Genomic DNA, 25408 nt, shown 5'->3' with positions numbered 1-25408 from the left:
GGGATGGGGGCAGTGTCAGCAGAGGTATCAGGAATAGGCATGGTATCAGGAAGGGGATCAGGGATGTGGGAAGTATCAGGATGGGGGCCAGGCATGGGGGACTTTATTGGGGGTGGTGGCATCAGGGATGGGGCCAGTATTAGTAGGGTATTTGAGATGGTGTGGTATCAATAGGGCTATCTGGGATGGGGGCAGCATCAGGAAGGGGATTGGGAAAGGAGGCAGTATAGGGGATGGGGGCGGTATCAGGAGGAAGATAGGGGGATGAGAGCTGCATTGGAGGGACGGAATCGGGGATGGGAGTGGTATCGGGAGGGGGATTGGGGACGGTATAAGGGACTGAGTATAAGGGGTGCGTATTAGGGAGAGCATCAGGGACAAGGGGCGGAACACGGGGATGGGGCAGTATCAGGAGGAGTATTGGCGGTGGGGGCGCTACCAGAAGGGGGACGGAGGCGGGAACTGAGGATAGGGGCAGCGTGGGGAGCAGTATCGGGGAAGGGGCCGGGGCCGGGAGGGGTGTCGGGGCCCCTCCCTGCCGGAGTCACAGAGCGGCAGCTGCCACGTCAGGGCAGTTTCCTGCAGCAGCCGGAGCCGACTCAGCCGCCGACGCGCGAGTCCCCGCCCCCGGCCACCGCACAGCGGGGAGCGGCCGCCGCCGGGCCGGTCGCAGGGAGCCGCCGTCCGCCTCTGGCCCAACGTCCTCGCCATGGAGACCCGCTACAACCTGAAGAGCCCGGGTGAGCGAGCGAGGGGCCGCGGGACCCGGCAACGTCTTCCGGGTCCGCCTGCCTGGGCGGGAGCCGGCTCCCTCCTCGCCCTGCGCTGGGGCAGCGGCTGGCGGCCTCCCTCGAGGCCTCGGCCCGGCGAGGGGTGCAGGCCGCAGTGGCCCGGGGTTGGGCCGCGGGAGGAGCGGGCCGGGAGGCGCTGATAGACCGGAGTCAGCGGCCGGGATGGGGTCTGCGTGGGAGCCTCCTCAGCCCCAGGGCGACGCGGTCGGTCCCTCGCCCTGCCCGCTGCGCTCTCGGCCCCGTGGGGAGACGCTGAGCTGGACCAGCAGCGAGCCGCTTCCGGGGGGCGGGGAAATGGCTGAACCCCACTCCCAGGTCGCCCTTCTCTCCAGGGGCTCTGGGCGTTCACGCCCCCCACCCATGCCACAGCCTCTGTGTGCCCGACACCCTCGCGTACCCGGCACCCCACTCGCCCTCTGCCCACCTGGGTCCCCCAGTCCCCTTCGCCCGGGTTCTGCCCCCCCCCCCCCGTTTGCCCCATGATGGGCCCCCCACTGTGCCAGGGCTCCCTTCCCTTCTTCCCGCATTGCAGGGTCCCCCATTCTCCTCCCTATTCCCTTCACACCAGAGTCCTTATTCTCCCCACCGGGCCGGGGCTCTGTTGCCCCCAACTCTTCCTCACCAGGATCCCCCATTCTTTACACCAGTGGCTCTCAACCTTTCCAGACTACTGGACCCCTTGCAGGAGTCTGCTTTGTCTTGCGTGCTCCGAGTTTCACCTCCCTTAAAAATTACTTGTTTACAAAATCAAACATATAAAATACAGAAGTGTCACAGCACACTATTTCTGCAAAATTATGCACCTTCTCATTTTTACCATATAACTATAAAATCAACTGGAATATAAATATTGTATGTACATTTCAGGGTATAATATATAGAGCAGTTAGGGTTGCCAGGCGTTGGGTTTTCTACTGGAACGCCTGGTTGAAAGGGGACCCTGGCCCCCTTTAAAAATCCCCCATTAAAAATCCGGCCGGCAGCGCAGCGGGGCTAAGGCAGGCTCCCTGTCCAGGCTCGGTGCAGCTCCCAGGAGGAACATGTCCCTGTGGCTCCTAGGTGCAGGGACTAAGGAGGCTTTGTGTGCTGGCCACGCCCCTAGTTACACGATCCTAGTGAAATGTCGTGGCCAGTCCAATGGTACCAGTGGGCACTATCGTCTCCTGCGCAGCCCCGGTGGGAGCCCGCTCATAGTGGCCAGAGCTTCGGAGGCACCGTTGGCCTCCCTCTCCAGACACCCAAGAAAGGAGTCAGTGGGATGTCCTCGGCCCCGTGCCCGGAGTCCAACCAGGTGGTGGACCCTCCAGTGACGGGCGACACCCAGGTCACCGTACTGGCCTCCTCCACCCTCCTGGAGGAGGTGATCGCGGCTCCACCCCGCAGGAGGACTTCAGGGCCCATCAAGAACTCTTAAAGAGGGTGGCAGCAAGCCTCCAACTCCAAGCAGAGGAGATGGAGGAGCCCTCAGACTCCCTGTTTAATGTGTTGTCCCCGTCTGCACCAGGTAGGGTGGCCTTGACTCTCCATGAAGGGGTAGCTAAGATTTCAAATGCCCTGTGGCAAACACAGGCCTCGTTGTCCCCCATCTCTAAAAAGGTGGAACACAAGTACTTTGTACCCACTAAAGGACATGAGTACTTGTATACCCACCCAGTGCCCAACTTCGTGGTGGTCGAGTCGGTCAACCACAGGGAATGGCAGGGTCAGCCAGCCCCAACCCCAAAGAACAAAGACTCTCAGAGACTGGACTCTTTTGGAAGGAAAATGTATTTGTCTTTGAGCTTCCATTTACGAGTGGCAAACCATGAGGCTCTCCTGGGCCGGTACAAATTCAATCTGTGGGGGCTCCCTGCCCAAGTTCGAGGACTCCCTCCAGGAGCGCAATAGGAAGGAGTTCAAGGCGCTAGTGGAGAAAAGGGCAGCGGCCGCTAGGGCGTCCCTGCCGGCAGCCTCGGATGCTGCGGACACGGCCCCACGATCCATGGCCTCCGCGGCGTCCATGAGACGGGCGTCATGACTCCTGCTCTCTGGGCTGTCCAACAACATGCAGTCTTCCATGCAGGATCTCCTGTTTGACGGGAAAGCTCTGTTTGTGGAGGAAACAGATACAAGGCTGCATGGCATGAAAGACTTCCGCGTGACCCTCCAGACTCTGGGCCTCTATGTCCCTGCTCCGGCAAAACCTAAGTTCAAACCGCAGCAGACTCCCACCCAGGCCGCCCTCCTGAAGTATGAGGGCGCCCATAAGAAGCAGCAGGACTATAAGAGACGCCCATAGAGGCAGTCTCGGCTTGCCCCTCCCCCCCTCAGCGTGGGTCCTCCAAGGGCAAGCAGGTGGGGAAAAGGCGTTTTTGACAGGATGCTCAGGGGCACCCTGCCAGTCCTCACCAGGGATCCAGTAAAGCTCCCCTTCTCCAACCGGTTGTGTGCTTTCCTCCTGGAATGGTTGCAGCTAACCTCGCACCGATGGGTCCTCAACACCATCTCCTGGGGTTACACCCTCCAGTTTACTTCCTCTCCGCACAACCACACCCCCGTCCCTCTTGGGGGACCCCTCGCATGAACCTCTGCTCGAGCAGGAGGTGGGGCGGCTCCTAGGACTAGGAGCGATAAAGGCGGTGCCCGAGGAGTTCATGGGCAAGGGCTATTACTCCCATTATTTCCTTATCCTAAAGGCCAAAGGGATGCTCAGGCCCATCCTGGACCTGCGAGGTCTGAACCAGTACATGGTGAAGCTCAAGTTCCACATGGTCTCCCTGGCCTCCATCCTTCGCTCCCTGGATCCCGGGGACTGGTATGCTGCCCTCAACCTACAGGACATGTACTTCCACATCCACATATTCGAGGGGCACAGGCGCGTCTTCCGTTTCGTGGTGGGACAGTATCATTACTAATTCACGGTCCTCCCATTTGGTCTGTCCACTGCCCCCAGGGTGTTTACAAAATGCATGTCAGTGGTAGCGGCCTACCTCAGACGGCGGAGGGTCCAGATATTTCCTTATCTGGACGATTGGCGTGTCAGGGGCGCAGCTGAGGGATCACGTGGCACTCCTCTCCAGGTGCACCGCTTTGCGCCTGTTCATAAACAACACCAAGTCCACGTTAGTCCCGGTCCAACGCATAGAGTTTATCGGGGCGCTCCTGGACGCAGTGTCGGCCAGGGCGTCTCTCCCGCCAAACAGATTCGAGATCCTGAAAGGTCTCATCCACTTGGTCACAAGGTTCCCAGTGACAACAGCCAGGGTTTGCCTGCAACTCTTGGATCACATGTCGGCGATGCCCCCGGTTCTGCTCCGGGGGGGTCTGGGGAGGGGCGCTACCTCCGATGCCTTTCTCTTGCCAAGGTGACTTCTCTACGCCTTTCCACCGTTCCCTCTAATCAGCAGGGTCCTGGAAAAGATAAAGATGGACAAGGCCCAGGTCCTCTTCAGATCAGGGGTGCCTCCTCCATCCAAACCTAGCGGCGCTTCACCTCACGGCGTGGCTGCTCAGTGGTTAGGCGGAGAGGAAAGGACGTGCGCAGAACAGGTTCAGCGCGTCCTCCTCGAAAGTAGACAGCCCTCCACTCGCCGCACTTATTTGGCGAAGTGGTGCTGTTTCTCTAGGTGGGCGGAGGACCAGGGTGTCTCCCCGGTGGCCACCCTAATCCAGCTTGTCCTTGATTACCTCCTCCACCTGAGGGCCCTGGTCTCACCTTTCATGGAAGGTGGCCTTCCTGGTTGCAATCACGCCAGGTGAGTCTTGGAGCTCAGGGCCCTGACCTCCGAGCCGCTGTACACGGTCTTTCATAAGAACAAGGTCCAGCTCTGCCCGCACCCCGCATTCCTCCCGAAGGTGATCTCCACCTACCACGTGGGTCAGGACATTTTTCTACCAGTCCTCTGCCCCAAGCCTCATGCGTCCAGTGAGGAGTGCAGTCCCCACACACTCAATGTGCGGCTGGCTCTGGCTTTCTACCTCGAGTGGACGAAGCCGTTCAGAAAGTCCTTGCAACTGATCGTCACCTCGGCTGAGCGTGCGAGGGGCCAGCCGATTTCGACTCAGCGGCTTTCCAGTCGGATCACTTCGTGCATCCGCTGCTGTTATGAGTTGGCAGGTGTTCCCCGCCACCCATTTTAAGGGCACACTCGACTTGGGCGCAGGCTTTGTCGGCTGCCTTTGTGACCCACGTACCCATCCAGGACATTTGTAGGGCCGCCATGTGGTCTTTGTATATGTGTACGTGTTGTTTGTGTTACGTGAGGAACAACTGGAGAAGGAAGGATTGAATTAGGGAAGGCATAATCAAATTATAGCACACAATTGTTGTTTTAAAGGATAAAAGAAATGTTTAGCGGAATTATTTAATTTTACAAACATACTAAGATGTTTGTGTATAAATCAGTGGGACTACTCACAGTGTGTAAAGTTACGCATATGCAAAAGGCTTTGCAGAATCAGGGCCATGATAATAACAAGTGTCAACATGTATTGACTAGGTGTCTTGTTTCATTAAAATACTTTTTAGTGACATCTATATAGTTGATAACACCGATTGGTTACATTGGTACATTCATTTATTTATTAGAACTTTGAGCAAGAAATATTCAATTATGGATTGTATTGTGCATCAAAGGAACAGCATTGCATTGGAAAGGGAAGTTGTAAGTAGAGCAGGATTGGGTGAGGTTGCACTGTAGCAGGAGTCCCAGAGGAATTCTGGCTGGCTGGCTGGCTCAGCCTGAATTTTCTTGGGGCTTCTCGGGATTGCCCATGGCAAAAGGAGTTGGGTCTATGGCTCCACCATTGCTCTTCCCCTTCCCACGCTGTTTGGGGAGATGGGCGTTATTACTAGTGGCACTAGCATGGAGCAGTGGCTCCACTTCTCAGCCATGTCATCCTATTATTAATACTGAAGACAGAAGGGAGTTAATTTTAAGATGACATATTCTATAAGTGTCAGGTAGGCTCTTTGCACCCTCTTCCTAGTTGCTACTCCATCCCCACAAATACTCCACATATGCGACTGAGCAGGGTTTGGAAGACTTGTGGTCCTCTGTAGTCTGGCATTTTTTTAATTGTGGTGAACATTCACTAAGCGGTCCTGCTTTTATATTTTAATGCATTTATTGCTAAAATACAGATGTGATTCCTCAGATAATTCTACAACTGTAGGATTATAAGAACAGTCACATTGCAAATAAAATGTTATCTTGTGTTTCTGTATTTTAATAAACAGATTTCAGAATCCAGTAAAAGATATTACCTCACTCACCTTGTCTCTCTAATATTCTGAGACCAACACAGCTACAGCAACACTGCATACAACAGATTTTAGGGAAGCAGACTTATAATTAATATAAATATTTAGATCTGATTTACCACACATGTTAATTGATGAGATATTCAGGCACACTTATTTTATATGGTTTGCCATGTCATTGAAAGTAAGAGTTGCACTGAACTGCAGTTTGGGGTGCTGGGTGTCTAGGATAAGTACGTGTGGTTAATCTGGAAATGCTCCCCCCACCTCTGGCTGTTACCATTCCTACTTGCTTTTAACAAGAGACTTTTAAATGAAACTATTTCTTTGCACCTGCTGCACTAAATAGCAATGACTGCAGAAAAACTGAATTTTAAATTTAGCAGGCTTGTGATTTCCCCATGTTAATATTTGGGTTTAAAAGTAAGTTTTAAAAATGGCTCACTTGTTAATATATAACATGATATAAAGTGAATTATAAACAAAACTTTGCAAATAAAATTATGGCAAACATTTTAAAAGTATACCAGAGTTGTTCTGTGGGTACATGTCAGCGTGGCTCACACTCTAGGTGCACATATATGCAAGAGAGGAATCTTTCGAATAGCAATGTCTGTTGGGCCGCACTTGCACTATTTATGTCTTTGTGCCCATCCACCCAATGGCGTAAAGGGCAGAGTGGTCACAGCTGTCCCTCAGTTCCCTCTTAGTGCCCATGACAGTGAGATGTAGTGAGTGGTGTCTGTGTGCTGCCCTGTGGAATTTACTTCTCTTGCAAATTAGATAGTCAGGGTTAATTCCCTTTAAGGTTTTTCCCCACATTCTTTTTATTTGGTTATATATTTTTTAAAAATCAAACTAAATTTAATTTGTTCCTGAGGACTGGGTGTCTCTACCCATGCAAAAAATGATGAATTCTAAACCCTGAAGCTTTAAACCATGCCCACCCTGTGATTGTTTAATCCCATTTACAGAGCGCTGCATCTGCTGTCTATTTAATCTCAGGGAGAGCCATGTCCCTGACCACTGCTCAGTGGGTCATTTGTTCTTTACAAGAATGAGGAAGCAAACATCCAGTTAGCACTATACTGGTGGTTAGACCACAAAGATGTTTAGAAGAGCATACTCTTCTTCACACCTCCTCTTACAAAGAAGTGAATCACAGGTGCATTGGGGAGTACAATTGGACTACCTCCAGATATAAAGAACTTGGTCTCAGAAGGCCATGGCTCTTCACATAAATTTACTAGAACAAAGAGCAGTCAGACTGCAATGCTATGCATGCCAGTCTGTTTTACAGAACTTCACAGTTGAGATTCTCACAACACATCTGCATTGTACTGTTTAAAGAAGCAAGGAAATGCCTGCTCATTACTTCCATGTCAGGTGGTGATCAAGTTATGGACATAGTGTCATCAAAATGGGATACCCTCAAGTCACTCTTGTTGTTTGGGAGTCAGAAACAACCTAGCAGACAATCCATCACCAATGATATATGGTCTTCGAAGAGCTCTGTCATCAAGCCAATATTTCATTGGTGGGGAAATTCCATTACAGAGTTGGTTGGTAGCAAAGATAGGGGAGACGTGCCCAGGATTATTGCAAGATGCCTTCCTTGTACTGTGGGATCAAGGTCCCATATACATACTTTTTTTCTACCAAATTCTTTGATTCCAAGAGGCAATATGCAAAGTAAGACAGGATGTAGCTACACTGATTCTGCTAGCATCAAATTGGCAAAGAAAGTTCTGGCTGACCAGTCTCCTCAGAATGTCTGTCTAGCCTTCCATACCACTTCTAGACTGCCCAGATATAGTATTGCAGAACCAAAGTCACATAGTTCACCCAGACAGGAGGTCACTACATTCAACAGCCTGGATGTCGGCAAGTTGAGTGCTACTGACATAGAGACCACTCCCTGTTAGTATAAGAAATCCTACTACAAAGTAGAAAATTCTCCATGAGAAAGACTTACTCCTCTAAATGCAAAAGATTTTCCATTTGTGCAGCTCAACACAAACTGTGATCTGTTGGAGGTTCATACGCCTAGAATCCTCAACTGTGTTCTGCATTTCAAACTTGGGTTGTCAAGCGACTAAAAAAAATTAATCGCGATTAATCGCACTGTTAATAATAGAATACTGTTTGTTTAAATATTTTTGGATGCTTTCTACATTTTCAAGTATATTGATTTCAATTACAGCACAGAATACAAAGTGTACAGTGCTCATGTCATATTTATTTTTGATTACAAGTATTTGCACTGTAAAAAAACAAAATAAATAGTATTTTTCAGTTCACCTAATACAAGTACTGTAGAGCAATCAGAAAGTTTAACTTAAAAATGTAGAATTATGAACAAAAAAACCTGCATTCAAAAATAAAACAATGTAAACTTTTAGAACCTGCAAGTCCACACGGTCTTCCTCCTTGTTCAGCCAATCGCAAGTTTGCTTACATTTGCAGGAGATAATGCTGCCCGCTTCTTGTTTACAATGTTACCTGAAAGTGAGAACAGGCATTTGCATAGCACTTTTGTAGTTGGGATTGCAAGGTATTTATTTGCCAACTTCGCTAAAGTTCATATGTCCCTTCGTGCTTCAACCACCATTCCGGGGGACATGCGTCCATGCTGATGACGTGTTCTGCTCAATAACAATCCAAAGCAGTGCGAACCGGCGCATGTTCATTTTCATCATCTGAATCAGATGCCACCAGTACAAAGTTGATTTTCTTTTTTGGTGGTTCGGGTTGTGTAGTTTTCGGCATTGGAGTGTTGCTTTTTTAAGACTTCTGCAAGCATGCTCCACACCTTGTCCCTCTCAGATTTTGGAAGTTATATCAGATTCTTAAACCTTGGGTTGAGTGCTCTAGCTATCTTTAGAAATCTCATATTGGTACCTTCTTTGTGTTTTGTCAAATCTGCAGTGAACGCGTTCTTAAAATGAATATGTGCTGAGTCATCATTCGAGACTGATATGAAATATATGGCGGAATGTGGGTAAAACAGAGCAGGGGACATACAGTTCTCCCCCAAGGAGTTTAGTCACAAATTTAATTAACACATTATTTTTAATGAGCGTCATCATCATGGAAGCATGTCCTCTGGAATGGAGGCCGAAGCATGAAGGGGCATACGAATGTTTGGCTTATCTGGCACGTAAATATCTTGCAATCCCAACTACAAAAGTGCCATGCAAATGCCTGTTCTCACTTTTGGTGGCATTTTAATTAAGAAGAGCGCAGCATTATCTTCCGTAAATGTAAACAAACTTGTTTGTCTTAGTGATTGGCTGAACAAGAAGTAGGACAGAGCCTACAAGATCACTCAGAAGTTTTACATTGTTTTGTTTTTGAGTGCAGTTATGTTAAAAAAAAAATCTACATTTGTAAACTGCACTTTCATGACAAAAAGATTGCACTATAGTACTTGTATGAGGTGAATTGAAAAATACTATTTTATTATTTTTACAGTGCAAATATTTGTAATAAAAATAATATACACTTTTATTTCAGTTACAACACATTTTTATATAAAAATATAGAAAAACATCCAAAATATTTAATACATGTCAATTGGTATTCTACTGTTTAATAGTGTGATTAAAACTGCGATTAATCCTGATTAATTTTTTTAATCATGATTAATTTTTTTGAGTTAATCGCATGAGTTAACTGTGATTAATCGACAGCTCTATTTCAAACATTCTGGACTTGTTCATTCAATTTAATCAAAATCCATTTTGCAGTGATGTTGGCTTGCTACCCACCTGTGCAGTCGTGTTCATTTTTTTTTTTACTTACCCCACAGTATCTAGATTTCCAAAGAGGTTACTGCATGCATATCCACCAGCGAGAGAACCACCTCCAGTATGGGATCTCAGTATTGTCCTTTCAAACCTTATGGAACCTCCCTTTGAGCTTCTTTCTGAATGCACTTCACACAACCTTACACTCAAAGGAGCCTTTTTAGCCTCCATTTGTGACCCTTCTGGCTGATGTAAACACCAGGCTCTGATGACTGATCCTTTTTACACAACTTTTCATAGAGACAGGGCTATGTTGAGAACTTATCCTAACTCTAGTGCCAAAGTTGTGTTGGACTTTCATTTGTATTAGTCTCATTTGTAACCAGTTATCTTTCCAAAACTCCTCAGGAGAGAAGAAATTCAATCCTTGGACATTTCAAGGCCTCTGTTATATTACCTCAATAAGACACAGCCTTTTAGAATATCTCCTCATCCTTCTATTTTTTTTGTCTGTAGTTTCTAAGGATCAAACCGTCTCCTCCCAGAGCATATAAAAATTGATACACATTTACTCGCGTTTACATAGGTCAGAACTTCGTTAGTCAGGTGACTCCCTTTTCTATTTCTTTTTAATAGTATCACCACACTGTTGTATTTCATGGCTTAAAAATGTTCTGTTTATAAATAATATGGTTACTTTGTAAATGAATTGTATAAAATAGTCAAGATGTGGTTAATTTTACTTGGCGTACATTGTAAAAATTATCAAAAGGTAACTTTTCAAGGACTTCATTGTCCAGACACCTCAGTTCTCTGTCAGATTTGCCTATCCACTTTCAAATGTCACCATCATCCACTGGCACTGACACTTTACTGATTAAACTCCAGGTTTTCTAGATATAAATGCATTTTAAAAACTGATTTGACTGCCTACCTTGGCTAGGCAAAATATGCTTAAACTGTGTTAGCATGAACAGGATTAAAACCATGTTTAAAATTGTTCTGCTAACTCAGTTCCATTTCTAGAGCAGATGCCCTGCTTTCCGTTATCCTTGTGATAAGTTTTATACTGAAATCTGCTGCACCTAATCTGACAAATCAGAGGTGCTATTTACCAGGCTTAAATAGCAGTTCTCATTTTCATAGGAGAATTTTGTGATTCATTCTTCAATCAAACTTCCCACCAGATTTGAAATGTACAAGTAACCTTGATTAGCCTCCAGATAAATACTTTTAACTGAATTTATGAAGGTTTTCTTGGTTTTGGATAAAGGATTATATCTTATATCTGAAGATGTTTCTGTGGATTTAGTCACTCTGTACACAGGGTCAGATTAATGAAGATCGTAATCAAAGAAATATTTTTTTTCTATTCGTTCTCATATCATTTCTGCCATATCATGATTTAAATCACTAGTCAGGAAGACTCGATTTAATCATGGATTTCTACATAAAAGTGCATTCTTGTTGGTTGTTATAACCTTGATACATATTCTTCACAACTCAGAGATAGATGTAGGTTTCATTTTTAGAGGGTACACTCTGTACATTTTTAAAGTGATTTATTTTGAAAACTTTTCAGATTAGTTTTACAGCTCTATCAGAAAATGAATGATTATTTGGTTATTTCATTTACCAAAGGTAATTGAAGCAGATAGTTCACCGCCCAATGACTTCATAAATATCTCCAATTCAACAGGTTAATTATTAATATTTGGAGGATTTTCTTGCTATGCTGTATTAGGAGGAGAACATCACCAGACAGACATATACATTTTTTTATTTAACTAATACAACAACGTTATGTATTTTTTTCTTCAACAGCAAAAATATAATATTTTAACAAAACAAACATGATTTTTTGAATGTAGTTAAACATTCACGTTTTTTAAAATCAGGTTTGTTTTTGTTAAAATTGTTTTAAAATAAAATAGTTAAATGAAATATTTAAAAAACCAAAAATTAAATTGACTGTGTCAGCCAGGTCAACATGAGAAACTTAAAATATTGGCTTCTGCAGCTAACTCAGTCATCTTCACCTTCATTTTCCTGTTTGTTCATAAACTGGAAAAGAAAAAGAAGCTTTCCTGCTTTTTCAGGTCCCAAACGATTTCTCAGTTTGGAATGAATTAGTCCAAAGGAAGGAAATATTATTTCTACACTGGCAGAAGAAGCTACTGCTGCTATCACTTCAACAGTCTCTGAGTCCAAGTGTTTAAGTGACTTCCACCAGTTCACTGGTGTGACTTTCTTTAAAACTTCAGCAAACATGTATTTCTTGATTGGTTCTTATTTCCAAACTGGAACTCTTTTACAGCCTGCTGCCATTATAGGTTTTCCCTTCTAGTGAGAGAATGGTATGGTAGATCTCAAATCAATGAAGGCTACATTCAGAAAGACCTGAAGACTTCTGGAATATGCTGCTCAAACAGTTTCCCTTTTGTTTCTACTGCCTGTCTCTCCCTTCTCACATTTATCTCCAGACTTCTTCTCCTTGTCTTGATCTATTCTGCCCCCAACAATCTTCTATCCATTGAACTTTTTGAAACTTTGCACTATTAGAGAGAAGTAAGGGACTGACTCTGTTTACGCAAATTTGCAGAGGGACAAGAGGTTTGAGGTCTGTTATTTCTCACCTCTATATATTATTTATTTATTTATTTAAAAACATTTTTGCTGTTAACAAGCATGTTATCTCTGGAGACACATATCCAGTTTGAGAACTGCAAAACTAAGCATCTCTGATGGTATCTTCTTGACCAAGGTGGGCAAACTCCGGCCCGTGGGCCACATCCGACCCGTGTGACCATCGTGCCCGGCCCTTGAGCTCCTGGCCAGGGAGGCTAGCCCCCGGCCCCTCCCCTATTGTCCCCCCTCCCCCGTAGCTATGCTGCCACGTGGGCAGCGTGACTGGCTCTGGCCGGGCGGTGAGGCTGCGAGCTCCTGCTGCTCTGAGCTGCATGGTAAGGGGGCGGGGAGTGGGGGGGGTTGGATAGGTGTGGGAGTCCTGGGGGGCCTGTCAGGGGGTGGGGGTGTGGATAGGGGTCAGGGCAGTCAGGGGACAGTCAGGGAACTGGGGGCTTGGATGGGGGTGGGGTCCTGGGGGGGCCTGTCAGGGGGCAGGGGTGTGGATAGGGGTTGCAGGGGGCAGTCAGGGGACAGAGAACGGGGGGGGGCCGTTGGGGGGGGTCCCAGGGGGGTGATTTGGGGTGTGGGGTCCCAGGAGTGGGTGGTCAGGGGACAAGGAGCAGGTGAGGTTGGATGGGTCAGAGGTTCTGAGGGGGGCAATCGGGGCAGGAAGTGGGAGGGGTGGATAGGGGGCAGGGGCCAGGCTGTTTGGGGAGGCACAGCCTTCCTACCCGGCCCTCGATACAGATTCGCACCCCGATGTAACCCTCGGGCCAAAAAGTGCTGCAGGGCTGGAGCACCCACAGAAAAAAAATAGTGGGTGCGCAGCACCAACCAGCCATAGCTGATGGGCGGTGCTGCTGATCAGCTCTTTGGCATCTTGGGGAGGAGATTGGGGGAGAGCAGAGAACAGCAAGCGGGGGGCTCGGGGTGGAGCGAGGGCAGGCGCCTTGGGGGCTGGGGGTGGAGTGAGAGTGGGAGGAGGCAGAGTGAGGACGGGACTTCAGGATGGAGCACCACAGGACAAAAATAAAAGTCAATGCCTATGACCATGAGGCTGAGGGTGGAAGGGGCAACACAGAGAGCTTCCTTCTCTTTTATTGCAGTAGTAAGACAGGGTCGGGTGGGTGTGGGGCTTCACACTTATCAAACACTTATTACTATGCGAGTCATATGAAAGATCGAGCTACCATTCATGGTCCAGGGACAGCACTCTGATAGAAATTGCGGCAGTCTCACCTTTCCAAGCAACTGGGAAGGAGTGGAGGCTATCTCTTCACCTGGCCCGAACTAAGGCTTTAGTGTGGGAATGGTGGCACAAGTATTTTTCATCCTTACTGGTAGGCTTAGTTCTCAAGGTACTACATGTGGGGTAAATGTTTCGGGCACCACGTATGTATGTTTTCAATGGCAAAATGTAAAGTGTATCTGTGTGTCCCCGTGTACTTTCCAATGTTCGGTCCTCTCGTAGAAATCTCTCAGTGATTTTGTTTGAACTGTTAAAGATAATAGTTATGTAACTTTTCTGACAGTTAGCAGTGAAGGTGTAAAGTTTTTTAGGGCTTGTCTTCACTAGTGTGCTACATCGGCATAGCTGCATGGATTCAGCTGTGTTGATGTAGCGCATCTGGTGAAGATGGGCTATGTTGACGGGAGAGTGTTCTCCCATTGACATAATTTTACCCCACCTCAACGACAGGTGGAAGCTATGGCAGCAGCAGAGTGTCTCCTGCTGACATAGCCTGGTGTAGATAGCGCTTTAAGTCAATGTAACTTAGGTCTCTCAGCGGGTGTTTTTTTCACACCCCTGAGCAATGTAAGCTACATTGACTTAAGCAGTAGTGTAGACAAGCCCTTACTTTTTTTAGGCAATTGCTGAAATGCAAGGAGGTTCTTCTTGTGATAAAATATAATGATAGGTATGTCTTGTTCATCTGTATTTGTTGAAAGCAATTGTGAAAACCTAGTAAATGTTGTATTTCCCCCCCTCAGCTTTAATGTAAGGGCCGAATTAATAAATCATGTACAATTTACTCATAACGTTGAGATACATTATTTGGGAAACTGTGAAACAACTAAATATAATTTTTCTCAGAACTTTGTGCTCTTATGACTCATTAAATCCTGTATCCTATCTGAGTAATTTATCATGTGCATCTTGGAGGAGGATGAAGTCATGTGAGAGAAACATGGTGTGCTGTACCATATAAGCTACTTTGTTATATGAAGTGACTCATTCAAGATAATGCTAACAAAATCTCCCATATATTTTATTTTTTTTTATTTTTTAAGGGAGCTTTTCATACTGATATACCAAATTTCCTTTTTCAGCTGTCAAACGTTTAATGAAGGAAGCAGCCGAATTGAAGGATCCTACAGATCATTACCATGCACAGCCCTTGGAGGTTAGTTTCTGTGTATATTTACTGTAGCTGTTAGTTTGTCTCTGCTGTATAATACCTAATATTTTTCTGCCTGGTTACATTGCTTTAAGTCCATACATAATATTTAATTTTGGTTTTGGAGATTAATAGACCTTATTAAAATGGTCAGATTTTTATTTTTTCCTTCCTTGAAAACTATCAGGAACATTTTTAATCTAATGACTTCATGGAGTTCACTCATCGGGAAAAAGTACATAATAAAAGTTAAGATTTTATTTAAATAGTCATGTCACATTGTTGCAATATGTTTTTCCCCTGGGAATTGCATAACATCATAATTTAAATGTGAAGTGGTTATACATCTAAAAAGAAATTCATGTTATGAAGTTACCCTAGCAGAAAGTTTAAGGCTAGATCCTATAATTGGATTGACATGTGTGCAGCCCTGTGCATACATGGGAGCCCATTGAAGTAACTGGTGGTTCAGTAGGAGCAGAAGAGAGCAGTTGCAGGATCTCACCTTTTAAAAAAAAAAATCTTACCCTAATGATGCTCTCTATGCTGCAGTCTCAGTCCTGGAAATATTATAAACAGTCAAAAATTTGAGGAAAGGTGAAATTCTAGAGCTGACAAGACGAAACTTAAAAAAAATATATCCTAATGATTTATGTTACAGTATTGTAGAGTTTCTGGTTTAAGGTTGTAGCTGGAAAAACCTCCAATTTTTAAAAAAAGAGAAAAAAAAAAATGAGGGGTGTTTATCCAGTAAACACCAGAAATGGTTATTTGTATCTGTAGGCTTGTCTACATGGAGCAGTAATGCAGACTTCGAGGGTGTGATTTTCAAAGTGCACTAAAGCAGCGGTTCTCAAACTGTGGGTCAGGACCCCCAAAGTGCGTCGCCAGGGCTGGCTTAGACTGGCTGGAGCGCAGGGCTGAAGCCTGAGCCCACCAATCCAAAGCCAAAACCGGAGGTCCTCCGCCCTGGGTGGCGGGGCTCAAGTTACAGGCACCCTGCCTGGGGCTGAAGCACTTGGGCTTCGGCTTTGTACCCCTGCGCAGGCCAGTGGGGCTCGGGCTTTGGCTTTGACCCTCCCCCCCAACCTGGGGTGGCACAGCTTGAGTGGGCTCAAGCTTTGATCACCCCTCCTGAGATCGTGTCATAATTTTTGTTGTCAGAAATGGGTTGTGGTGCAATGAAGTTTGAGAACCCCTGCACTAAAGTGTTGCACGTTAATTTGTTCCTGTAGACCTTGCTGGTACACACTAAAGGTTCCCTAATGTGCTTTAACATAGTGCTGTTTGAAACAGTACTACATTACAAACAGATTACTCATTACAACATATACAGAGAGAGAGAGCCCTGAAAGCCCCCAATTTTTGGACATCTACACACAACCCAAAAATTTCTAAAAGTAAAACTTAAAAAACAAAAAGAAAAGGAGTACTCGTGGCACCTTAGAGACTAACAAATTTATTTGAGCATAAGCTTTTGTGAGCTACAGCTCACTTCCTCACGAAAGCTTATGCTCAAATAAATTTGTTAGTCTCTACTTGTGGCACTCCTTTTCTTTTTGCGAATACAGACTAACACGGCTGCTACTCTGAAACCTTAAAAAAGAGAAGCCCTAAATGTTGGGACTTTGTCATTTGGTGGAATTTTTGCAGAAAAGCTTAGTGCACTTAGCATATGTAGAGCACTTAACATGCTTTTGGGTGCTATAAAATACAGATTATTGTTATTGATTACCTTTTGTTTTTACTTGCAGTTTTTCTCTTGAATAATGATTTTGGTAAAATATCAGCTTTCATTTTTTCACTTATATTTCTGTTTTATTTTAATTCCAGTGTTTTAAACCAAGTTCAGGGATAAACAGTACCTGGATTTTTGTAATAGTAAGAATATAACATCCTGAAATAGGCCTTCATTTGCTGGTAGTTTGTATGAATCTGCTGATTCCTTATTAGGACAGTCTCTCTCTCCTGGGGAGAGAACAGTGAGAAGCAAAACCTGAATAAATGTTGATAGTACTATATTCTGTCCTTTCAAAAGTGATAAGTAGGTGGGCAAACATACAGATGTGATCCAGCACTCAGCATTAGTCATGAGTAGGGATATGACTTTGTCAGTGTTGGTCACCACTGTCCCCAGACCCTGTAAATTTTGCTGTTGATTTCAACTCAACTGTGAAAACAGAGAGCATGTCTTAATTAACAGTAAGCGATCATGACTTTTTTGCGGTGTCAGCGGAAGTGAAAAAGTTAAAATGGTTGGAATATGCAAACCTTTGAATAATGGTAAATAGTGGACAACAACGCCAGCAACAAAATACGAGTAAAAATTGGCAAAATTAAGTGCTAAGCAACGAGCACAGCAATATTCTCAAACATTTAATGAAAACAAAGGAAAGTTATTTTGTATCTGGTGCAGCATGTTGATTTTACCAGAAACACTAGCTGTAACAAGCATCTGGAAAGTGCAACACATAAGTACTAACAAGAGGCATTACAAGTGGAGGAAAACAGAAATCTGAAACGTCAGAAAACAGCTGTTTACTACTAAGATCGAAGAGCAGCTTTACAGGAGATATGAAGCTTTCAGCTTAACAGAAGCCTTTTCTCCCTCTTGTATATCCTTCACAATTCAAAACTCAGAGGGTTTTTAGAATGCAATCTGGAACACACACTGGAGTTATACCTAGTGCAGACCAGTTTAGAAAGTTTTACTTACCCAAGAATTTTGAATATGACATTCAGTAATTGGAGATACAAGGTGGGTGAGATAATATTTTTTATTGGACTGACTTCTCTCGTCTCTCTCACCAACAGAAGTTAGTCCAATAAAAGATCATGTCTATTGGTGAGAAAGACGAGAGAAGTTGGTCCAATAAAAGATACTACCTTACTCACCTTATCTCTCTAATATCCTGGGACTAACATCCCAACACTGCATACTTTCAAGATTTAAAAGAAAAGCATGGTAGCAGATGATACTATTGATGCTGAAGACAGATATGTACTCAATATTCTCGCCATCCCTGGCCCAACAAGCAGTGACAACAAAGCTACTTCAGCTCCACATGAACAAAACAAGCTGGAAGTATTTTTATTGAGTTATGAGGTTTTGGAAGCAGTTAATTTAAAACAGTAATCCAGGCAGTAAGGGAAACTGTTGAGAAATTCATAATACTATTTGATTGCATGACTGCATTTGTGACAGATAATGTCACCTACATGGTGAGAGCTTGGGATTGAGGTTTGAAACCTTTATTTTTAAATGCAGTACACCTGATGTGCATGGTGCATTTGCTTAACCTTGTTGGCAATTTGTGGATGAAAATACTTTTAAAAGTAAATGCATTTGTTGTGACTATAAAACAGACTTTCACTGTCTGCCCTACAATGAAAGCACAGTTTTGTATGTTTCTAACTGAAAAAGGGAAAAGTCCTTGCATACCACCAACCCCTGTAATAATCAGATGGAATAGCTGGTTCAAAGCACCTCTTTATCATCTTGAATATGATGAGGATTACATTTCATTTTTTAGAAAGGGGAATGATCATAATAATAGTTTTAATGTGTTGCAGAGGTTAATCTCTGCCAGTCTCCATAGGTTAGAGGCTCTAAAGGAGTTTGCACCACATATCATGAATACTTTCACGGTTTATGAAGAACTCACAGTTCAGGCTCATTAGGTGAAAAATGACTGTGATCTTGTGCTGTAAGCTGAAAGCTCTGTTGAAACTTAACAACATCCAGCAACCAAAAATTGCACCTCTAGAAAGTGCAATAAAAAATAAGTCATACATGGAAACTGACTCAACCTCCCATTTTTGCCAACCTGCTGCTGCTTTTTTCAGTGCTGTATTGCTCCTTAACTGTAGCCTCCACAATGCTGCACTGTCTTATAGTAGTTATTCTCATTTAGCATTCTTCTGATTTTGAATTTTTGCTATTCTACAGAGTTACAGTCCATGCTTGTTTTAATAAAGTAATAATTATCTGTTTTTGTCCTGCTCTCTCTGACTTATGTGCTCTTGTTTTTTAGGATAATCTTTTTGAATGGCATTTTACTGTTAGAGGCCCTCCAGATTCAGATTTTGATGGAGGAATTTATCATGGACGAATAGTACTGCCACCAGAGTATCCCATGAAACCCCCAAGCATCATTCTGTTAACAGTAAGAGTATTTAGCAGTCATCCTTTTTATATGGTCATTTCAATTAGAGTAACCATAAAAGATTTTGGCAATATGGGACAGAGTTCACTTAGAGAAAAGTGCAGAATTGTGCCTTTTTGTTTTGTTTATCCATTTGTATACCTGTAAAAGAGACTAAATGAAAAATTTGAAGACTATTTATGCAAGATTATATACATTATGGAAAAGCCACTGTAGGATAGGGTGACCAGATGTCCTGATTTTACAGGGACAGTCCTGATATTTGGGGCTTTTTCCTTTATAGGTGCCAATTATCCCACACCACCTGTCCGGATTTTTCACACTTGCTATCTGGTCACCCTACTGTAGGATGAACTGAACTTAGTGCTTTGACCACTGAAAGAGGAGGGAAAATAATTCCCCTACTGCTGTGGTAGGAGGCATAATGCCATGCCATTTGATTCACTTTGGAATAGTGATGTAGGCAGGGACAATTACCTATGTTGCGTGCTGAAATGTTATTTATAGTAACTGTAATGAAACATAATCTGTTTATTAAAACACTTCAAGTTCTTATTCCAAGGCCAGAGAAACAATGAGAAATAGTGGATGAGCAAACAAACTGAGTGACCTCGTCTTGAGAGAGGTTTACTATCCAGTTTCAATTGACATCAACGAGAGCTGCATGTGACCAGCACCAGGCAGGACCTTGCCTCAAATTTGTGTCAGGAGGATTTTATTTAGTAAATAAGTCAATATTTGTGTGTGTGTGTGTGTGTGTGTGTGTGTGTGTGTGTGTATGTGAGTATGAAAGTTGCAAAGACAAGCACTCAAAACTTAAGAAATGCCAGAATTAAGGTTACCTATGCAACCTTAATTCAGAACCCTTGTGCATATGCATTAAGATACAAGAATGGAAAAAATAGTATGTGATCATGTAATTACAGACTATCATAATTAAATTATATAAAGTGGAGCCATATTGACCCCTCTACTTGGGTCGTCAGCAGGGTTTTGGACTTTTACATCTACAGTACAAATTTCTACCACTTGAGTTAATGGAGTAACTGGTAGTAGGAGTAGGCTGTTATCCTCTATGTGGACCAGCTACTAGAAAGGGATGAAATCTACTAAAAAAGCGTGTGTCTCACAGCTGTTTGTTGACAGCAGAGGAATGTTAGACGCTCAGGATTCCTGAGTTCAATTCCAGGTTCTGAAGGGGAGCTTGCTACAGTGGTTGTGGACCCTTCTGTTCCTGTGCCCTCAGCTTGTTCCTGTCCTCCTCTGTTCCTGTACACCCCTGGTTCCTGCCCCTTCAGCCTCTGCTTCTATTTATCCCCACTCCCTGGGTCCTTCCCTCTTCCTCTGCTCCCTCTGCTTCCTGTACCCTCTGGCTCCTGCAGCCTCTTCATCTACTCTGCATTCAAATTTGCTGCTCATCCTTCACACTGGCTATGTGCCAGACAGGGAGCAGAGATAGTGCAGGAAGGACAGTTTCACTGCTCTCAGTCCTGTGCCCCATACCACAGTGAACCCCAGCAGCTGGGAGGAGTAATTGCAGGGAAGATCCTGCTAAGCCCCTGGAACCCTGGGCTGAAGCATGCCCAGTGAAGATGGACTCATCAGAATATTTACCTGCCACACTCTGTCAAGCCTCTAGTAAGCATGTGAAAGCTGAGATTTTTCAAAGGGTCATAAATTGGTAAAATTTGGATAATTTTCACAGGGATGGCAAAAAGCACTTTCCTGGTGTCAAATTTTAAGTCTCTCTGAAGCATAGAGTTGCTAAGATTTTGAACTGAACATTTGTTTAAAAAAAAAAAATAAACATGGGCAAAACAATGTATTTTTTCCTAATCTCATTCTTGGAAACTGCTGAACTGTTTTAGCTGAAACTTCTCCCTCCAAATCAGCCTCACATGAACACCCACCATGCATTTGGCAAATGCTTGACTAAGTCATAAGCAACGGAAAACAGGATCTTATGATTGAAAGTATCCGGCAACCTTAGCTATAGATGGTGCTACCAGCTCTGCCTGTAAATATAACAAGAGCTACCCTTTCAGCAACACTTAAAATATGTTTTGGCAAAACAGGACAGCATCATAGTGGCCTTAACTTCTAAATTTTTTTATATGATTCAAAAATTTGATTATGATCACCCATTATTAATCAATTCCAGTAAATTTTCCGTAGTATTTTTGGCTTTTAAAGCATTGAAATTATTCTCATTTGTCATATTAAATGTTGCAGATCTTAAAAGTGGAATACAGAACTCACTTTTGGAGGACTTCTGCTATTTATGTTATGTTTAAAAGATATCTTAAATGGGAGATTGTCTTCAGTGATTTGTGCAAACAGCAGCAAGTGTGGCTTCAACAAACCTAATCGAGCTTTATGTTGTTGTCATTTGTTCAGTTGTTACATGATGATTGCAAACAGGTTTACTTGAAAAGATTTTTACCGCTTAGTTTTATTGGTAGAAGCTAGTTTAACAAGGAATATTTGGATTGAATAATGTCTTTTTTGTTTTTCTTCCCCGACTCTCTTCCCTGAAGGCCAATGGCAGGTTTGAAGTAGGGAAGAAAATTTGTCTAAGCATCTCAGGACATCACCCTGAAACGTGGCAGCCTTCATGGAGTAGTGAGTATTACTTAATATTCAGTGTAATTCTTCTTCAGCAAAACATTGATGGACACCAACAAAACTAGTTTTCAGAATTATGTTCTTTGTGAAATTATCAATTATCTTATTTCAGTTTTATACTGTGCTCATCAGCATATCATTAAGCACAGTGCTTGATATATGGGCCAATCTCTGATGACATGCAGAGGAATTTCTTCTACTTACTCCCCTGACCTCAAGGAGACACTGGAAATAACATTGTTTCAGTTTCTGTCCCTTATAGAGAAATAAGTAGAATGGTGAGAAGAGGCACGTGGTTTTAGTGTTATCATTTTTCCTGGATAAGTTGATGATTAAACTTTGAATTTAATGCATTTCTATTAAGCTCACTTAAAGTTTCTTTGTAAACAAATCTTAGTTGAATTGACTATGGAATCAGTATTTTATTATGGTATCTATTGATCACAGGACTAAAAAAAAATAAATTCTAAGACAATACTATATTTGCTGAATGCCAGCTAATTGTATGTTTCTTCAGGGGTAAGGTAAAGGGTAAGTAGGAGTCTTGGCTGGTGCTGTGAGCACTTCCTCTCCTGTTTCAATCTAATTTAACCATTCATGCCACTGTCTGTTCAGGTTAGCAGGGCTGACCTTTAGGGTCTGAAAACTCCAGAGCTATGCCCTAACTCCATTTTTTGACCAACATAGATGTCCATATTAATCTCCATTTTTAATCAAAATAGGAAAAATAGCCACTGAATTTGTGGAGGTCACCTTGGTGTAAATTAATCACTAGGGTTGAAAGTATGTCACCCTAATTTTCCAAAAACAACATGGGTTATTACAGTTTCCACGACAGTTGCCTGGAACTAGCCATTGGGGCCTATATAGGCCATGATCACAAGTCCCGTGTGTTGTTGGGTTTTTTTGTGGGTGCCAGGATTATGGCTACCACTGACACTAGGCTGCCTTGAGTTCTGCAGATGAAATGGTTCCTCTGCTGAGTTGGCAAGATAGTCTCTGGCGCAAGCAGGGATACTGCACAGTTGCAAGCAGCCAAGCCAAAGCATACAGAAGTAGAAAGGCTGTTTCCCCTCAACCTGAGCAGCAACTATAGCATACTGGAAGGTGGAACCAGGCCTCCCACCCACCTTCACCAGCACCCTTCCTCAGTCTTGTGAAAAGAGTGGAAAACAGAAAGCACCATAGGAGAAGAAATCTCATAGGGAGAGAGTAAAGGGGGCTGATCTCAAAGGAGAAAAAAGATGGGGTACCCAGGAAGGGGAAAGGTAAGGTATGTTTAAGATCAGTGAAGGGATGTGAATTGGTGTGAGAGGGAGGTATAGGGAGGACTTGGAAGAGACAGTGGAATACTGATGGGCTCAAGGGGGTGGGAGATCAAGAGAAGTATGGTGAACTATTGATATTTATTTGCGCCAGGTAAACAAGCAGGTAGAATTTTACAAGGCTGTGTATATAAAACATTCTGAGTGTTGTTTTAAATTTATAGTTATGAAAAATACTTTGAATCCTTTACTTCCTAGTCTGGTCACTTTAAGTTTTCCTTCTGAATCAGCTTGAATAGCGATCTAGGTTGGATATTAGGAAAAACTATGTCACTAGGAGGGTGGTGAAACACTGGAATGGGTTACCTAGGGAGGTGGTAGAATCTCCATCCTTAGGGTTTTTACGGCATGGCTTGACAAAGCCCTGGCTGGGATGATTTAGTTGGGATTGGTCCTGCTTTGAGCAGGAGGTTGGACTAGATGACCTCCTGAGGTCTCTTCCATCCCTGATATTCTATGATTCTATCTGTAGTGTTTCAGAGTAGCAGCCGTGTTAGTCTGTATTCGCAAAAAGAAAAGGAGTACTAGTGGCACCTAAGAGACTAACCAATTTATTTGAGCATAAGCTTTCGTGAGCTACAGCTCACTTCATCGGATGCATTACATGAAGTGAGCTGTAGCTCACGAAAGCTTATGTTCAAATAAATTGGTTAGTCTCTAAGGTGCCACAAGTACTTCTTTTCTTTTTGCCTATTTATTTAATTACTGTTATGGTGCCTTAAGTTTTCATATAGGCATTCTTTTATTATATATAATAAACAATTGTAATAAATCAAAAGAAGAAACATGTACACATGACAGGTATGTTATGTTCATTGCAGACACACAGAAAAACTAGTCCTTCTCCCGATGTGCTGACAATCTAAGGCCCAAATTCAGCAAATAACTGTACGTGGGCCATGCCAAGTTAATTTCCTTGTTATGGTCCTTTTCCACTCTATTTCCTCCCTCCTTGTTTTGTACTCAACTGTTCATTTTGATCCATTATTTCTATGGGCCTTAGCCTTCCTTTTCAGTCTTTGTCCTCTGCCCCCTTCCATCAGCCATCACCTCACCATCTCCCCTTACATAACCCTTCCATCTGTGACTCCTTGCCATAAAAGAAAAGGGATTTTTCTTGTGTTGTCCTTATTTTTTGTATACTATTTTTGTTGGTTTTGATGTGATTACAAGAAACTTTCTTCAGACAGAATGGAATCTTGTAGACAAAACTCATTACTCTTCTTCCCCCCCACCCCCCCAAGTCTAGGCTCAGTTAAGTAACAATTCTGAGAAAAACTTAATTTGAATCTTTATTTTTTTTCCAATTTCAGTAAGAACAGCTTTACTAGCCATTATTGGTTTTATGCCAACCAAAGGAGAGGGAGCCATAGGATCCCTTGACTACACACCTGAGGAAAGACGAGCACTTGCCAAGAAGTAAGTCTTATTTTTTTTTAACATCTCCAACAATTTTTAATATAAAAATCATAGATCTGTAGGAAAGAGGATTCCCTTTCCTCTGATCTGAATAATCACTTCTAGGATTGTCAGTCAATTAGAAATAAGTAACTATATATCAGGATTATTATTATTGTTAGTTTATTTCTTCAATGCCAACAGTATGCTTGTATCACAGTGATTACATTTCTGGTCTTGTTTCTTTGTCCAAGTTTGTTTTGCCTTCAACATTAATTCCCTTTAATAACTTTTGTCTGTGAAGACTTTCTTTCTGCACACCAGGCTTATAGGCTGTTACCTTATCCTGTAACATCTATGAGAAAATGGTAGGCGTGCTAATGCCATCTGTACATTTGTCACTGCAGCCCAACAGAATGTCTTGCCTAACCCATTTCCTCCTAATAAAGAGAGAAGTAAAACGAAAGTGAGAGTTTTCAGGACCAGTGTCTGGTCTCAGAGGTCTAATTGCAGAATTAAGGAAGTGGATCAATGGATCTTCATTTTGCATATCAAGGCAAGATCCCTTGCTCACCCTCAGAGCTTCTTAACTGGACCTTTTTGAAATTCCAGTTCTAACGAACGGAAAATCTAAATTGCCTTATTACCTTAAAGGTGAAATGGTTCTGTGGAATCACTACCTTTATGTGTCATAGTAGGACTTGAATAATAAATATAGCTCTTAGAAGCAGGCAGTAATAGAAATTTGTTGGTGACTAGTTTTCTCCTAAGCAGCATTGTCTCTTAAACAACAACAACCCCTTATTCTCTTCCATGCCTTGCCATTCAGAAGATTTAGAGTCTGGCATATACAGCCAAAAGACCTAACATCGCAATTGAAGGTTAATGTGACTTTCCATTTCTAGAAGGGGTGAAGACAAAGTCTGTGTTTTTAGCATTGAGAAAAATGTTTCAGCTACTGTTCAGAAAAATGCTAAGTGCACAATGTCTGGAGCCCAGTTGAAGGCTGTTCTGTTTGTGCTCTCTAGGACTTTATTCTGAAGAAAAATGTAATCTCTAAGAAAGGTATTAGCAAAAAGGGATGC

General features: G+C 43.4%; 1 protein-coding gene across 1 annotated transcript in view; it reads left to right on the top strand.

Annotated features, from left to right (window-relative positions):
- Positions 1–614: 614 nt before the first annotated feature.
- Positions 615–25408, top strand: part of UBE2J1 (ubiquitin conjugating enzyme E2 J1) — a 64870-nt gene continuing 40076 nt past the window's right edge. Inside the window, exons 1-5 of the mRNA XM_074948103.1 lie at positions 615–740; positions 14742–14815; positions 18844–18975; positions 21513–21597; positions 24239–24344. Coding sequence (XP_074804204.1) covers positions 710–740; positions 14742–14815; positions 18844–18975; positions 21513–21597; positions 24239–24344 — 428 coding nt within the window. The 5' untranslated portion in view covers positions 615–709. The remainder of the gene's footprint in view (positions 741–14741; positions 14816–18843; positions 18976–21512; positions 21598–24238; positions 24345–25408) is intronic.

The sequence above is a fragment of the Natator depressus genome, chromosome 3 (genome assembly GCF_965152275.1).
Source record: "Natator depressus isolate rNatDep1 chromosome 3, rNatDep2.hap1, whole genome shotgun sequence".
NCBI lineage: Eukaryota > Metazoa > Chordata > Testudines > Cheloniidae > Natator > Natator depressus.
This window is presented reverse-complemented; position numbering and strand designations above follow the sequence as displayed.